Here is a 16,872-nt window from a genome sequence, read left to right as displayed (position 1 = left end):
AGGTGGGTTTTAGAGGCTAAGGACTGACTGCTTTGAATCCATGCAGACAGTTGATAGTATGTAAAAATTAACATGTGGTGGTTAGCAAGGTGCAAGAACCAACTCTTAGCACAGCTAGGTTAATGAATGTCAGTTTACTAAATTTTGCCGTGAAGTTGAAAATGAGCCTGATTTATTGGTCTGCTGGCATATCAGTAATCTGTTGATTCCCTGACAGAAATATATCAATGTTACCTAAATGCAGAAAAAAAATTACCTCATTCTTACCTTGTGCTCTACACACTCCTGCTTCTTCAGGAGCTGCATTATGGGAGGAAATGTTCACCTGGAAAGCTGTTCTATGGTATTTAAATGGGTATCGCTGGCACAGAAATCACTGGGATTTTTGTCATGTTTATCAAGTGCTTCCTTGGATGCTTCTTACTTCTTTGCTTATTAATTGACGCAGCTACACTTTGGGTCAAGTAATTGAATGCCTGGAATGTACCAGGAAGGTAAAAGAACTTACCCCGCTTCAATTCTAAATACCGGCTCAGTGTTTTGGAATTAAAATTTTGGAGGAAAAACTATTTTCTAATTTCATCACAGGGCATTTTTACTGTTTTTAACATTAATTCTATTCCTCGCTGTTGGCTCAGAAATCTCACGCTTGGATACATACATACATCAGTAGTGTTTGGATTGTTTTTCTTGTGGCTAATTCTGGTTTTGGCATTGCTTCCCTCTTTATGCTTACATGGCTGCTTTAGAGCCTTTTAACAGATATTTAATGATTTCTGCCTTCAAAATGATAAAACAATACATGGTGTAGGTCAAAGCTGTGCCAAATCTACCTGTTCACAAGGATAAATTTCAGCGTGACATTAATGAAAGGTAAAAATAATAAATAAAAATATAAATGAAATGTGAATTCTAACCTTGTCAGATGCAAGGCATTTTCTCCTGCGTTAATCATGACAATTTAAAACTAATTGTGATTAGATTGGGTTTTTTCGTTTCTAGACGAGATAACGCATCTATTTAAATCAATATTGAATGTGTCAGGAAACTTCTGTGCTACCTCAGAGCAGGAGGGATGTGATTCAAGGTCCAGAGTGTGTACCTGCTTGCTCCTATACATGCGATGATCTGTGAAGGTAGAGCTCCTCTGTGACACGGCACATTCCGTGTAATGTCCCTTCATAACACGCTCCCCTGCCTGCTGTCATGGGGGATCGGAGGGTCTTTTCCCAAGGGCATTTCTTTCTTAAAGGACATCTCTTGAATTCTTAGGCTATGTGGGCTTTAAATTCCGCTGCTACCCGAAGGTAACTGAAGGCGTACCCCAGTGGAGGTTAAAGGCAGAGTATATTCGGAACCCCCTGCAAGGGACTGGGTAAGCACTCGCCATTCGCGGTGCCCTTCGCTAGGCCACCAGCGTGTCCTGCGTCGGGCCTCAGGAGATGGGAGAACGTAGTTTATCATTAATCCGGTTTATTTATATCAAATGCAAACGCGGAAGGGCGTGACGAGGAGCTACGGGGTAGGGTAGGGCAGGCTTGTGGGGGCTCTTCAGGCGCTGGGGTCTGTCGCCGACGTCCCCGTCCTCCCGCCCTGAGGCGGGCCCCGGCCTGTGCCGCCCGCTCCGGGAAAGCCGGAGCGAAGGCCCGGCCCGGCCCGCTCAGCCGAGCGCGGCTCCTCTCCGCACGCCGCGGGCTTGCGCGTCCCGCCCCGGCCCCTCCTGGAGGCCGCAGGGCCGAGGATCGCGGCCCCGCGGCCGCCCCGTCCCCTGTCCCGCGGCCGCGGCCCCGCGGGGCGGGCACGGCCCGGTCCCGGCCGGCGGCCCCTCGCCCCCCGCGGCCGAAACGCGCCGGTGTCCAGGCAACGGCGGCGGCGTCACTTCCTGCGGCGCCGCCCCTCCCGCCGCAGCCCTCGGGCCGGGGCTCCGTTCCGGGCTCGGGCCGTTGCAGCGGTCGCGACACGTGGCGCGGCGGGGCGGCCCCGCGGGCGGCATGGCCGCGGCGGCCGAGGCGGCGGCGGGCGGCGGCGGCAGCAGCCGCCACGAGAAGAGCCTGGGGCTGCTGACCACCAAGTTCGTGTCGCTGCTGCAGGAGGCCAAGGACGGCGTGCTGGACCTCAAAGCGGTGCGAGGGCGGGGCGGGGCGGCGGCGCCATGGCGGCGGCCTGCCCGCGGCGGGGGGACGGCGCCCGCGGCACCGCCGGGCCCCGCCGGGCCTCGCCGCCCCGCACAGCCCCGCCGCGCTGCCGGGAGGGCGGCGCAGCGCGGGGGCCGGGCCGCCCCCTCCCTCCCTCCCCGGGCGGCGGGGGGTGCCGGCCGCTGACGGGCAGCGGCTGCCCGGTGATGGCTGACAGCCGCCGCGGTCGGCTGAAATACGCGTTCCGACTCTTTTAAAGGAGGGTGAAATGGTTACTGTGCATAAAACGTAGGTCACTAGGGGCTTTGTATTTACTTTTCACTCCTGCGTTGCTCTGCGCACTCGCTCAGTGTACGGGCCGTTATTTACACCTGTTTCTCGCCTGTTCCCCTCAATGTCCTTTTAGCAAAGGAAAACTATGTTGAAAAACAGACCAGGGCCTTTTGAGAGCTTTATATATATACATATATATACGTAAAAGATGCTTAACTGGCGACGTGGGTGGCAAATCAGCTTCACCCACTTCTGCAGCCTGCCGCTCCTGAGCCGTGAAGGCGCTGGACTGCAGCAGCGGGGGGACTTCACCCGTGGAGCCCTGGGACGAGCCCACCTTGCGCCGGGTCACTCTCTCGGGAGGGCCCCTTGGCGAGTGTCCGCTCCCCGGTGCCCCGGAGCGTTCTGCCGTGCGGGCCGAGGGGCCGGGGCGCTGCTCGGGCCCTCCCGGCTGTCGGCCTGTGCAGCGCGTCGAGGGGAAAGTGTATTTTTCCTGGCTGGTTAAAGTTCTCTAGCGAACTGCTGAGGAGTTGAGCAAAGGGCAGTTTGGTTATTTGAAGTCTTTTTTGGAAAACTGACCTTTTTATTGATTATTCTTAGTGGGCTACAGGAGGTGAGTGGTGGTGTTGGAGCTGTGTCTGTGCATCCCTGTTCAGAAGCAAGCGCTTCGGTAGCGTTACAGTGGCTAGTGAAACTTCAGGGTGAACTAGGTAGGATACTGGGTAGGTTTTATACTCCTCCTTTAGTTATGTTGTGGCTTGTACGCATTAACTTCTTCGTATTTAATTGCCTCTTTCTTCATTCAGCAAAACAGAACAAAGCTGTCCACATCTCGGGGATCGTTGTGCAACTTGCTTTATTATCTCTCATGAGCTACGAGGTGTTCCAGAATTAGTTTGAGAAGCAAAGCATACTCAGTTTGTAAGACATCAGGCTAAAAAGCTTAGCTTAAAGAGCCAGAGAGGATCGATTTGAACTATAAAGTTGGGCTGTGTAGAGGGATGGGACTGTTTTCATCCCCTTTTATGAGGAAGGTAACCACCCAGAGGGAATGGAAAGGTTGATAGTCAGGGAAACACAAGTGGACATTGCAACAAGACATAGACATTCTGCTCAAGACCCTTTTTGGAGACTGGTTTCTGAACTACGGGATACTATTTGTTAAAAGTAAATACTCAAGTGAGTAAATTGTTGGTACTTTCATAAACAATGAGTCAGAACGTACACTTCTGTAACTGGTGTTTCTCATAAATAAGCCACATATTGAAAACCAGCAGGCACATTATGTCGGTGTGCTCAGGGAGCTGAAGAACCAGGACGGTGTTGAAACAGAACAGGGCGTTCTGAGAAATGATTCATGCAGTGAATATCTTCAGATGTCTCCCTGCTGACAGGTACTGACTGATGTTATGGTACTGATTAGTATTTCTGTAACAAAACCAGCAGTGCACTATGAAGTAAATACAATTTGGAAACATTAAGTGTACTTCTAGCTTTGTGATACAGCAATTGAGAGTGGAAAGCTGTTTTATAGGACCTTTCCTGGTGATTTTGGATACATGTATAGTTACAGTTAAACAGTCTGTAAGAGGATACTCTGGGGCATGTGTGCTGAGCCGTCATGAAGCAGTAGTGATGTGTTGTCCTATGTGTGGGCAGAGTTCCTTGCTTTAGGAGCAGGAAGCCCTGCGAGCTCTGTATGCTGAACTGATTTTGGAAATGGTTTAGTGCTGGATGCTTCTCTGCTAACATCTGACCACATCCTGGGAGTGGAAGTAAGGATTTTTTTTACTTGGAATTTGAATTCTACAGTGCTTACTTTAAAATTAAACAGCTATTCTCCAGTAATTGTATAGCTGTCCCTGAATAATCCTGTATAAACAAATCTTGTTTTCGAAACATAGCCTAAGACATTAAGGAGATGGAAGGGAAGGAGAGCAAAGTTCCTATATGCAGCAACCCATGAATTGAAGGGAAGAGAGAAAAAAAGCAAGATGAGTGAATATGGAATAAGCCTCCTGAAATGACTCCCACATCATTTGTTCTTTCTCTTCAGTAGCATACAACCGCTTTTGCCTTGATTTCTTAAATGGGCTTGGTTTAAAGCAGAATGCTATACTCCAGGTTAAGTAGTGTTTCTGATCAGCAGTGCAGAACATCAAGTACTCTAAAATCTACTTGTTTGCTACTACCTTTATAAATGTGTTGATCAGCAGCAAATAACAACTGCCATACACTTGCCATATTCTACAGAAGAAGAAAAAGCCTATCTGCTAAATTTGATGTTCCCTTAACCTTTATGCATGCAGTGATATTCATTAGTTTTATGTACAGGTTGCCAAGCACACTGTTCAGTTTAACTCTCACTGAAATGTTGACAGTCCTCTTGGGGACACAGGGAGAGCAGGCAGGCATTGCTGGCCCTTCTGCTTTGTTAAGCTTTTCAGTAATGACTCTGCCATGGTGCTCTAGCAAATTCATCTGCTCTTCAGTGCTAATGCAGTGAATGTGCAGCTGATGATTCCCACTGCCTTTTGTCAGCATTCAGGGAGCAAAGAAGTTGTGTCAGAGTCCACCCAAACTCTCAATTACCCTTTTTCTGGTTGGTTGTTTTATTCATGGGCAGGTTTTTGTGTGTATGTGTATGCCTGCAGCTGACACTGTGCTGAACAGCACATTGTCAGTATTCCACAAGTTGCATGATCTGAATGCACACGGAACCAAAGCCCTGCACTTAGAGATTTTTCTTCTAGTTCCAAACCTGTCTGTGAGACACTTACACAATGCTTGTCTTGGATACATACTTAATCAAAGTATGAGGAGATACTAGAAGGAATGACTAGAATGCAGCAGCTTTACATTTAAAAGATTTTAAGAAAACTCCAAATACAAATGGTTCAGAGGAAGGAGTGTGGAAGCTACCTCCAACCATGTTAGCAGGGCCATTGTGGTAGATGTCCCTTTCTTGTGATGCTGGATCTGCTTCCACCATTTGACATAGGCTGAGAAATTACGAGTTTTATAAATATTGTTGACAACAGGAGATTTGTCTCAAAAGACTCTTAATTATTGAAGTCATTGTTTTGTGGTTCGTGTGGAGGAACTGAATGCCTGAACTTAATTTCTGAACCGTGTGCCCACAAGAAGGTGTCACATTTGTAACTACTAGAGTGTCAAGGAACTTTTCAATTGATTTTTAAAATATCTCTGAAACACTCCATAAAATTTTGAGAAGGTAATTAGGTTGCAAGATCAGCACCAGAAAACTAGTGAATGTCTGGATTACACTTTCCAGATTGTCCATCGTTTGACTTCTTTGTTGGAATTCCTGTTGTAAGTAGTTGGACTTTGCAGCTGTGATTGAATTATATACAGTGCTAGTCAAGCCGGATACGTATGTAACTGTGTCCTTCATTTTCTCAGTCCCTAACTTGGGGTTCTGGAGCCTGGTTTGCAGCAGCAGTGAATCTCCACTGCTGGTGTTAATGGGAGCTCTGCTTTGAGTATATGAAATGCAGGAGAATTTAGAGTACCGAGACCACTCCAACTTCGAAACATCTGAAGTTGGGCACTCAAAATTAGTGTTCTGGTTTTTTTTTTTAGTCTCGAAAATACATTAAGATTAGTAAAGCATTTATATGTTGCACAGACAGGTATTTTGGAGAATCTCATGAGGTAATGAAACCAGTCTCCAGAGCAGTTTCTCCATCACTCAAACCATGAGCGGTACACCAAGTCCTAGGTTCATGTGTTGAGCAATGGAAAAAAAGCAGAAAGTAATTAATCAGAATAGGAACTGATTAAGTGTGTGCTGTCCATTCCTTGCACTGAACAATGTAGAGAGCTTGTAGATATTATGCCTCTGAAGACTATGAGATATACAGGGTGTTGATTAAATGTTGTGCAGGCAGCATCAATTTTGTCACTGCCTAGATTCTGAAGGCCTGTCTTGCAGTCATTGTAAGCAGTGTGTATGCATGCAGCAAACATAGCAGGTTAAGATAGCAGGTGCATGCCTGCTGGTACAAGTGGTCAAAGAGCCTGTCTCCTTGGAGAGAACTAAAGTGTGTGCTTTGTATTAATTTGTATGTGTTTTGTTGTTAGATAGGAAAATATTTTAACAGACTACTACAGAAGACAATACAAAAGATAAATGTTGGTAACACTGTTATTAGGTACCTCACTGTCAAGGAGAAAGAGCAGTGTTTATATTTCGTGGCTGTAAGAGTATTTTTTCCATCTCCATTCTTCTTCCATTTTTTCCTTTAATTTTACTTCACTAGAAAAACATTCACCATATAAATTGGACTACTAAGTCCTAGTAATTAACTTTATTAGTAAAGTGTCATTTCTTTGGAAGATTAGTGAGTTTGTTTAGAGCTCAGAAAATACTGTAAAAGGAGTTATATGGACTTCACTCTAAAATGGATTTGGTTTTCCTTCCTATTTGTGGTTGTCTCAGGTTGTACTCTTCATGTAGGCTACCTTACTAAAAGCATTCATTTAATAGACCGTTGGACAAACTGAAATAAATCATTATATGCAGTGGAAATCATTATATGTAGTGGAAATTAGGTGACTTTGTGCGTTTGTTCAAATTCAGAATGCAGAAGTCTTTGCCAGCTATCCTTCCCTCTATTTTTCTTCTTTTTTTTTCTTTTAATCTGTTTAATATATATAATCCCTTGTAATCGTTTATCTGAGCATCCTGAGTAGTTGCTGATTCAGACTCCTCTTTGCTTTCTCTCCTTTTAGCTAATATTCTCTGAACTTGAGCTGCTTTACAGCATCAAAGAGCTGAGGGTGTGGAAGGCATAATGAGCTCAAGTTTGCTTATTTTATCTTAAATCTTTGCATCAGGTACATAAAAGTCACCATGGAGAGAATTATGTCATGAAGCAGACTGTTACCTCTGCCTTACATGCTGCTTTACTTTGAATGACGAGCTGTGACAGCACACAGACACATGGCCTAGCTAGCTGGAACGTGAAAATGATAGTGTGACAGCGGCGAGCATCCCTGTGAGCTGTACCATGTCCTGGTGGCTGTGAAACAGCTCTTGGTACTCAGTGTGACAGATTGAGCAAGCCCAGGTACACCGGGAGGCGAATTCGTGCAGTGAAATGTTAGAGGATGTTGCCTGCTTGAAGTATTGCAGCTCTCCTTCAGCCACTTTGTGAAATTGCAGCCCTGTCACTTCGTTTCCTAGCACAGTTTAATCCAAACAAAAACTGCAATACCTCAAGTGTCAGTGGAAGGGATGATAAACTTAATACATCGTTGCTTCAGAGGCATATTCCACTGCAGGGTGTTGCTGTCTGCCTTCCCCACTTTTTCCTACCTTACAAAAAGAACACTGTAAGCTCCTCTGTGCAGTTGAATAGCACATGCTCCAAATACCGAACATGGTCTTTGCAACACACGTGAACTCTCTGTCGAGGGTAAGCCTGCTGCCTTCAAAGAGGTGACTCCTCTCAGCTTTGTAGCACTACACGCAGGTGCTGAACTCTTGAATTCATGATTGAGCATCTGGCTCTTGAAGAGCCAAACCTCCTCCCTTCAGTATGACAGTAGTTGGCATTTTTCCAAGGGAATGGCTTAACTGTCTTTTGCCCTCAGCATGCAAGCTGCTGATACTTGTTCTTCTCTTGGCAGGCTGCTGATACCCTTGCTGTGAGGCAGAAGAGAAGGATCTATGATATCACCAATGTTTTAGAGGGAATTGATCTCATTGAGAAGAAGTCAAAAAACAGTATTCAGTGGAAGTAAGCCATGTCAATTCTGCAAATTTTCATGTGCTCAAGAGCAACAAATATTGCCTCTTCCCCCTTCTCCTGAGTAGATACAACATAAAATTAACGTTATGCTCACCAACGAGCAATACGGTATTTTAGAATTACAGCAAAGTTACAAATGAACTTTTATTTGTCTTCCCTTTAACTTGTGTCTTTCATACATAAAAAGTCTAGAGCATACAGGAGAGAAACTTTCAGAAAACTTGTGCTACTTTACAACTAGTACTTGTAGTTGAAAAATTTAGATGAATCTGGGAGGGGTATTGGGACACACTGTCTCCACCTGCCTACATCCTGTAGTCCATGCCTATTTCTTCCTGCGTCACTGAAGCTGAAAGCTCAAGCTAAGAGTTAAGAGGGGAAGAAAGTGTCTGCAAACCAGCTCTAACGCAGAAAAAAACCTACATTCCAAAAGAAAATAAATTTCAGTAGAGGGAAATTCTAAATTTTATCTGAATTTTCATTAAGAATTTTCATTTTTCTGTTAAATCAGCGCTGGGAAAGTAAATGTTCATTTCCCTAATATTAGTATTCCCTGAATATTAGTAGATATTCCAAAATTTTGAAAACAGTCCATCTTTGCATGCTTGCTTTAGATTTTCACTTGTGGTTTCATGCACCCTTATATCTTTTTAAGAGGAGTAGGTGCTGGCTGCAATACAAAAGAAGTCATAGACAGGCTTAGGTATCTGGAAGCTGAAATTGAAGATCTAGAGCTAAAAGAAAAAGAATTGGATCAGCAGAAACTATGGCTTCAGCAAAGTATCAAGAACGTCATGGATGATTCTACGAACCACCAATATCCTTTTAAATTAATTGCGTGTATCTTGGAAGTAGAATTAAAGCAACAGTTAAAGTATAGGTATTGGATAAAGCATAACGTAGTCCATCTTATCAAGAAGCAAGGAAAGGCAAATATATTTTTCTGGTTTTGGTTGAAAAAGAAAGAAAATATAAATCTTATTTACATGACTTTTTAACTTCTCTGACTGTATGATTGGATCTGAAAACAATTTAGCACACACACACACATATATATGGCAGTAATTTTTAGTCCATAGTATAATCCTGGTGTCTTATTTTAAATTAATTCTGTTGCTTTCTGGCACTTGAATTTATACTTTTTACCGGTGCTTTACATGAATCTTTTTTTGTGTTGCTTCCTTCTCTTGAAAAGGTTAAGCTATCACCCAAAGATAGAGTCGACAAAGTCCTGAAGCTTGTTGGGTTTGAAACTGGAAAAATATCCTGCGTGTAAATACCCCATGAGCAGAGAGTTACAGCTACATTGCTTGTAAACATGTGTTTAGGTGTCTTGCAAGATTATTGAGCAAAATAAGACACCTGAGATTGGGAACAGGAAAGTGCCCTTCTTATCTATACCACCAGTGATAAGTACTTACAAATTGCTTGAGTTGTTCTACAGAAACTGTTCCTATGAAATGGATTTTGTAGCAAAGGAGACTGAAGTTAGATGTTAGGAGAAACTTTGCTTTGGGAGAGCTAGCACTGGAATTGACCCCCCAGGGAGGTGGTGGAATAGCCATTACTGGAGGTTTTCCAGAAGAGGGGAGGCAAACATCTGTTTAGAATGTCTTAACAGTTGATCTACATTGAGGGAGGGAATGGGATGGGACAGCAGGTGAACTCTCATGTCCCCTCTGGCAGTATTTTTGTGTGATTCTGGGAAGTCCTGATACGTACTTGAATTCTGTGGTGTCAAGTTAAAAAGGTAAATGGTATTCCTCAAAACAAGATTTTACATGTTTTCCTTTTTTAGAAGAATCTCTTCTCATTGAAACTACACAATTATTTTTTTTTCTTCACAGATACAGATTTTTTTTTCTTTAGAAGACAGAACTTTGCTGTTTTTAACTAGCCATTCCGAAAGCCAAAAATCATGCCTTGATTACACCTCTGAGTAATAGCAGTAAGTTTATAGTTTAGGCTCAGTTTGGACAAACTTCTTTCAAAGGGTAACAAATACCAGTTTCATGTTGCTTTAAGAAAAATGTTCCTTGACATAAGTCACGTTTTCATATGTCACCCATGAAGATATCTGCAACTGCTTCAATGGTAAGTTGCTGCTAGGCTGTTATTTCTTAAAATGAGAGATTTCTTGATCTTCCTCTTGAAAACTAACTTGCTAACTAATCTGCTTTTTCCCTGCAAGTATTTAAAATTTAGAAGTATTCAATAGTGATTAGTACTAAGTAGATGTCTCTCATAATGTTCATGACTAGCAAGTTCTGTCATTTCTAGGTGTAGTCACAGATTGTACAGAATGAAAGCTCAGCTGTTTTTTGAGTACTGGTTTCAGATGTCTTTTTCTGTATTCATACTTTGCAGTGGCTTACCTCAGGCTGTTAATGGAACCAGGGACAGGACATGTTGGTCCGTCCCACCAGAAAGACCAGACAGGTCCAAATTTCATAACATTTTCTGGTGGCAGCTGCAGCCAAAAGGAGCTCCTGATGATGCTGTATAAATGGAGCCAGCTGAAGTTCAATGATGGGGCACAGCTACTAAATCAAAAGGATTCCTACTGTACAGGAGGCTTGAAGAAATTGCCAACAATTGCTGGCAAAAGTTACTTCCCTTGACATCTTCTCCTGATCCTGGGACACCCAAGAGAAGATTGTTGTTTAGCCTCCAGCTTGGCTCAGAACTACCTCTTCTTTGCCACAAAGACGATTGGGGTTTTTTTTAAATAAAAAACTCCAAAACTGCTGCAGATTTTCACAAAAATAAGCTGTTACTAAAAAGAGTTACTCGTCACAAAATGTGGAGGCATCTAATATGCCAGTCACATAGTACTTCGTGTAAGTGTCTCTTAGGAGGCAGAGAAAGAAAAGCATTATTCCAAGTTATGGACAAAGGGGAAATGATGTACAGGTAGGTTAGTGACCTGCAGTGTAAGGCAGGTTGTGCCTGTGCTGTTGAGGTACTTGTGATCTCCTGACTCTAACCAATACATTTTAGTGTGCATAGTAAGCCACAGGTGAGTTTGATAGCCAGCTGCTACATCCCAGTATGTGCTGCAGAAGCTGAGGGTTTAAACACTTGGAAGTGCTGGCACTGAAGCTGATCATTAATACATTTTATTCCTTCTGTTAAATCTCTCTCTACTACTACTGTTCTTCAAAGCCATAAAGTGAGCTGGACCAGAGAGCTGGTTTAGCTGAAAAAGAAGCTAGTTAAATATTTTCACCTCATTATGCGTACCACTAGGAGATCTGGGGACAGTAACAAACAGGTAAAGGAAGTGGTAAATCTTGTACTGCTACAAGAAAAGGTTCTTGCAACTATGGTCTAAATATTGGAATTCTGTGATTTATATTATGCAGTGGCGCCTTAAAGAATTACCGTATCTCATTTGAGTGGATACTATGCAAGACTTAAGAAAAATATGCACACTTAACACTTTCTTTAAAATTGATATTTAACCAGGAGACACACTTCTAGCAATTCAAGCACCTTGTGGTACACAGTTAGAAGTACCTATACCCGAAATGGTATGTACTGGTGGTTTCTTGTTTATCTAAGAGTTCTAGAGGGACAGCGGAAAAGAAGAGCTACATTAGAGCAGAGGATTTATCTCTGTGTGTAAGAGGGGTAAAAAAACTAAGGTTGTTTGAGTTGAGAAGGGAGAGGCCATGTGGGAAAAGTGGGTTTTGTACACCTAGACTAATGATAACTCTGTCTTATATTAAAATAAAGATGCAGTAGTGGGTTTCTTTGCCCTCCCTTCTCTCTTGCTTTTAAATGTTGTAGTTTTCCAAATTTTACATAATTGCCATGAATCCCCTTAAGAACTTACTAGCAGTGACTTTTATGTGTCCAATTTCTCTGTCGCATTGTTAAAACAGATCTTTTACCAAAAAGCTTTTCCATTTAGTTGTAGGTTTAGTTTAGATTTAGTTTATGTTTAGTCTCGTGGTACTAGACGGGATAGAAAAACAGACTGCACTCTCACTTTCCCCAAAAGGCTGAAATGGGCAAGGTTAAAGTAGGAGGCCAAATTACTTACCTCTGCTCATCTTTAATTTTTTTGTTGTTGTTGCAGTGTTCTGTTTTACATAGGGTTTATATGGTTGGGAGAGAGGATTGTATGAAGCATGATAGCCACTACACTTGTAGAAGGCTGAAATTCACCTGAGAAGTTTCACAAGCTATTTTTAGTGAGGCTAAGCACAGTCTAGTATCGTAAGAGCATCCAACGCTAGAACCATGAAGCTGATTGGTGGTACTATCTCTGTCTGTCTCTGCTGAAATCAGTTTAGGCAATGGTAAAGTGCTCAGTGGGACCAAAGTTAGTAGCTGTGATGCTGGGGTGGAGATTTTTTGGCTTTTTGTAAGGGACTAAAAGACCTGATCTTAAGTCTTCATCACCAAGTTCAAACTGGATGTTTTTGCTTTGGTTCCCATTTCCTGAGGCTTCTTTTCCACTTTTCTCATTCTAGAACATACTTGCTGAAAACCTGTTTGCTGAATTAGCCACTGTGGAGTCAGTGGTCTCATTGAGACTAGCTAGAGGAAGCTAGTCCTAGCTGTATTGCTTAATTAACTTGCCAAAAGAAGGCCTGGCAAATGAGCTAAGAAATTGTTTCTACTGACTCGTGGTCCTGTGTTCACTCAGTCTTGGTGATATATCCATCTGTTTTAGGATGCTTGGTCTCAACCAGGATAATTCTGAAGCTCCGTCTAAAAAGAAAAAAATGTAAATGTGCAGAAATCACTATCGTTGTTCTTATTGATAAGATGTAGCCCTGCTATAAGTCTCATATGACTTGAAATCAAGCTTAGTTAAACACTTCAGATTGTGTTTGTGTCCTCTGTATCTGTTCTGGTCAGGTAAATACATTACAGGTTTGTAATCTGGTTTGGTTTTGGGGTTTTTTTATTAGATCACATGTATTAATTTAAAATATATTTTTCCTGAATATGATTTGATAAGTTTCTGTCAATTCTCAGCTTTTCCTAGTGATCTAACTAGAAAAGCACTGTATTTATCTTCTGCATCAGTTTGAGAATTCTGTTCAAACATCTTCATTACTTTCTGTGAGAAATAACTCTATGCAGTTACTGTTACGTTTTGTAAAGTTCCAAGTTCTCAAAGAACGGTATGTTCATAATACACCACCTTTACAGGGACAGAATGGACAGAAGAAATACCAGATCAATCTCAAAAGTAGTTCAGGACCTATCCATGTGCTGCTTATAAATAAAGACTCAAGCTCCGCCAAGCCCATGGTGTTTCCAGTTCCTCCACCTGACGACCTTGCACAGCCCCCATCTCAACCTGCAGCTCCAGCCACCCCCCTTAAACCTGCTACAGCTCCTCAAAATCCACCAGAACAACATGATCTGAACCAAGGACAGGAGTTACCGCAAACAGCAGTTGCGGACACACCATCAGGTGGGTCCAGAGTTTTTCCTACCTTAGATGGGTGGGGGAGCTCAGGAGCTGGAGGGAAAGAACTGTTAGAAAAGGTGGTAGATAAAGGAAAGATCAAGAATTTGTGCAAGGTAGCAGCTGTCTGTTAAGAAACTACCCCAAGGGCTTACTACTAGCTCTCAGGCTACAGAGAAGCCTCTTCCTCTTCTGTCTGCTGAAAGAGAAGACAAGCTTCCCTTGTAGCTTATCATTTTATACTGAACAGGTTTTGGATGTGATCCTGTTAATTATTCTGAGGTGCTTCTCCTGAATGCAGTATGGAATGAAATTGCCAACCTCTGATGGAAGATAGGATTTGAACCACGTACCTTTTAATGAGACAGATAATACAGGCACCAGTTCCCCTTTTGTGCCACAGGGTCGCTTATCTTCTTTCACGTAGCCACAGTGAGAGACTCCCTGAGTATCAGGTGGTTTTTTTCATAATAACAGGAGGATAATAGGAAAATGTTCAAGAAAATTATATCAGTGTTACATACTGCATTTCTGAGGGGTCCTGATAAAACTGTGCCTGTGACTTTGGAAGGGGGAGGCTTCTCTTGCCTCATTCCAGACATTGGCCATGTTCTCCTCAAAAGACAAAGCTGGGTGCAGGAGTTTTGTATTCCCTTTTACTGTAACAGACTTCATAACGTGCCTTTCTGTCTTTGTTACAGACGACAGTGTGCAGCAGAGCAGTACAACCCCAGCAGCTCCTTACTCCAGCCTTCCAGAGTCGGTGTTGTACCCCAGCCTTTCAGGAGATGTCGCCCAAGCTACAACTAGCTCAAATGACTACCAGGGCTTGCTGCCCCTGGATGTTAACTGTATCCTCAAGCCAAACTCATTTGACATAGCAAAGATGGAGGAGCCCACAGGTAGGAAGCAGTAGTGACTGTTTAAATGTTAGTAGTTTCCTGAGCCCTTCTTTATGACCGAGTTACTGATGAGTTATACAGAGAAAACGACAGGCTTCTGTTCATCTCCTAATGAAGCTGCTGAGCCAAGTAGCAAGTATATGCTGAGCATAAGTAGCAAACTCATTTTGACCAAAATACCTTTCTCTGCCACCAGATCAGCTCTGTGTTGTACATGGTTCTAGGGTTATAAGGGATCATTGGGAGAAATCTATCAGGAAAAAAATGAGGAATACAAAGATGGAATCTATTTTATATACGCATGGCATGCTGTTGCTATCTCTACCGCTCTTACGCTGTGCATGAGCCATACTGCACTTTGCAGTTCAGTGTTTTAATGAGTCTGTGTCAACTTCCATAAACACATGCTCCTGTCTTTTACAGGAAATATCAGTGGGGATATTATTGATGAACTCATGTCTTCTGACGGTAAGTATTTTAACATCTTTACTTTTCTAATAATTGCAAGTGGCAGCATGTTTTTTGTGTGAAGAGCACTCTTGATAGGTGTCTGTTAAATCTGATGCCAAGAGTCAGTATTAAACTACTTCTTCCCCCTGTACTGCCTCCTCTATCTTTGTCATTCTTGTCTTTGCTCCCCTTTCCATTCCCTGCAAGTTTTACTTAACAATCAAAATACGAAAGCCTTAATCCAGAAAGCACTTACATGCATGAGTAACCCACCAGTCCTTAATTCAGGAACAGAGAAAGAACAGGCTGATGACTAGAGTGCTGCCTTAAAAAAAAGTTCTGGTTGAATTCTGTTCTGCCTCAGGCTTCCTGCAGGAGCTTTGAGTAAACAAACATTTCAGAGCATGCATGCCTGCATGCAGACCTATACAGGGGCAGCTGTGGTACACTGATAGAGCAGACAAAGGTCACCCCTTTCTGCTCTTGCACCTTCGTAGCCATGTGAGTACAGAACTAAACTAGAGCTAGTAGGTTTATATGCTCCCTGCCTCGCTGCTTTAGCTTGCTGAGGTGCCAGGTAAAGAGATGAACTCAGCTGGCATTATTCCTCTCTCCCTGTAACTATGCTGCTGTGAGCAGGCTGTGCTATTATCTGCCCTTTAAGCAGACAACCTCAGAGCTTATCAGAAAGAACCAAGTAATTATACGATTTGAGGGGCAAGATAGCATTATGTGAAAGTGCCGATACGTAGCTACAATGGAAAGTCTCCACTTTTAGAGCAGGTACAGCATGCACAGCTCATCTGCACTAGGTTAGTGTTCCTGAGGTGCAGATGAAGGCTGGGGCTTCTTTTCTTGCGTTCCCTCCCCAAAGATGACATGAAGTCCATGCTTGAAATGCAGTGCACAGAGAAACTGCTAGCCTTCACTTTTCATTTGTAAAATAGGGATAATGTTAAATTCCTTACTTAAGGTTATAAATATTTGAAAGCTGATAGCATGCAATACAGCAACAAGACAAAGTAATTACAAATATGAATGATGGCTTTCTGATGAAAGTTTCCAAAGCTGCTCAGGCACTCCTTTGCTGCAGAAGAACTTAAGTTCGTATTCCACAGCTATCACTCCATTCCAGCAAATGCACTTAAAAATACTAAGCAAAAAATGTAGACATGTCACTTACTGCCTTAGTTTGAAGGCAATACAGGTATTCACAGTATATATCCTAGCATGCTTGTCAGATTATCAAGACTGTTTTAATTAAGACTAACCATGATACTGCTGATGACAAACACTGAATTATGAGATAGGGCTGATATTCCAAAAGTGTTTTAATTTAAACTAAACTATTCCTGCTTTACAGTTTTTCCTCTCTTACGACTCTCTCCTACTCCCGGAGATGACTACAACTTTAACCTGGATGATAATGAAGGAGTCTGTGATCTCTTTGATGTGCAGATACTAAATTATTAGATATTGTGTCAACCAGACTACTTATCTACCTCTAACTATAACATTCTAGACTTCTTCATAACCTAAGTATTTGAATAATGAATGTATAACTTCTTAGTTCACTGACTCTGGGAGTATATTTCCTTTTGCTTCCTTTAACTACTTCACAAAACAAATTCCACAACCAGAAAAAAGGGCTTTTATCAAAAATTCTGGCACCTTTTTTTTCACCTGAGTATCCTCTGTGTAATGCAAGTATTTGGAGTTTTCTTCAGTAAGAAAAGTAAAGATGCTCTACAGCCTTTTGATCATTTAAAAAAAAAATGATTAGGCTTCTTGCTTACAGTTAACAGCATTTTCTTTGAAGCTTTACTGCCAAGAAGCTTTTTTTTTTTAACCTTTCAATCCATTTTGAAGCTTTCACTGCCACGCTGAAAAGTGAAGGATGTCAA

At 42.6% G+C, this 16,872-nt stretch overlaps 1 protein-coding gene across 3 annotated transcripts; it reads left to right on the top strand.

Annotated features, from left to right (window-relative positions):
• The first annotated feature begins 1,974 nt into the window (after positions 1-1,974).
• E2F5 (E2F transcription factor 5) lies at positions 1,975-16,470 on the top strand. 3 transcript variants are annotated; one of them, XM_074898770.1, is made up of 9 exons: positions 1,975-2,123; positions 8,064-8,173; positions 8,841-9,002; positions 10,236-10,279; positions 11,654-11,718; positions 13,355-13,622; positions 14,318-14,518; positions 14,942-14,986; positions 16,332-16,470. In XM_074898770.1, exons 1-9 carry the CDS (start codon positions 1,992-1,994, stop codon positions 16,439-16,441), a joined length of 1,137 nt encoding a protein of 378 aa, XP_074754871.1. In that variant the 5' UTR covers positions 1,975-1,991; the 3' UTR covers positions 16,442-16,470. The 3 variants fall into 3 exon arrangements, with proteins under 3 accessions (XP_074754871.1, XP_074754872.1, XP_074754873.1); XM_074898771.1 differs by lacking the exon at positions 14,318-14,518; XM_074898772.1 differs by lacking the exons at positions 8,064-8,173; positions 8,841-9,002; positions 10,236-10,279; positions 11,654-11,718.
• Positions 16,471-16,872: the final 402 nt, after the last annotated feature.

This window comes from Athene noctua, chromosome 2 (assembly GCF_965140245.1).
Source record: "Athene noctua chromosome 2, bAthNoc1.hap1.1, whole genome shotgun sequence".
In the NCBI taxonomy this organism is placed as follows: Eukaryota; Metazoa; Chordata; class Aves; order Strigiformes; family Strigidae; genus Athene; species Athene noctua.
The sequence above is the reverse complement of the archived record's forward strand: the minus strand, read 5'-3'. Positions and strand labels throughout refer to the sequence as shown.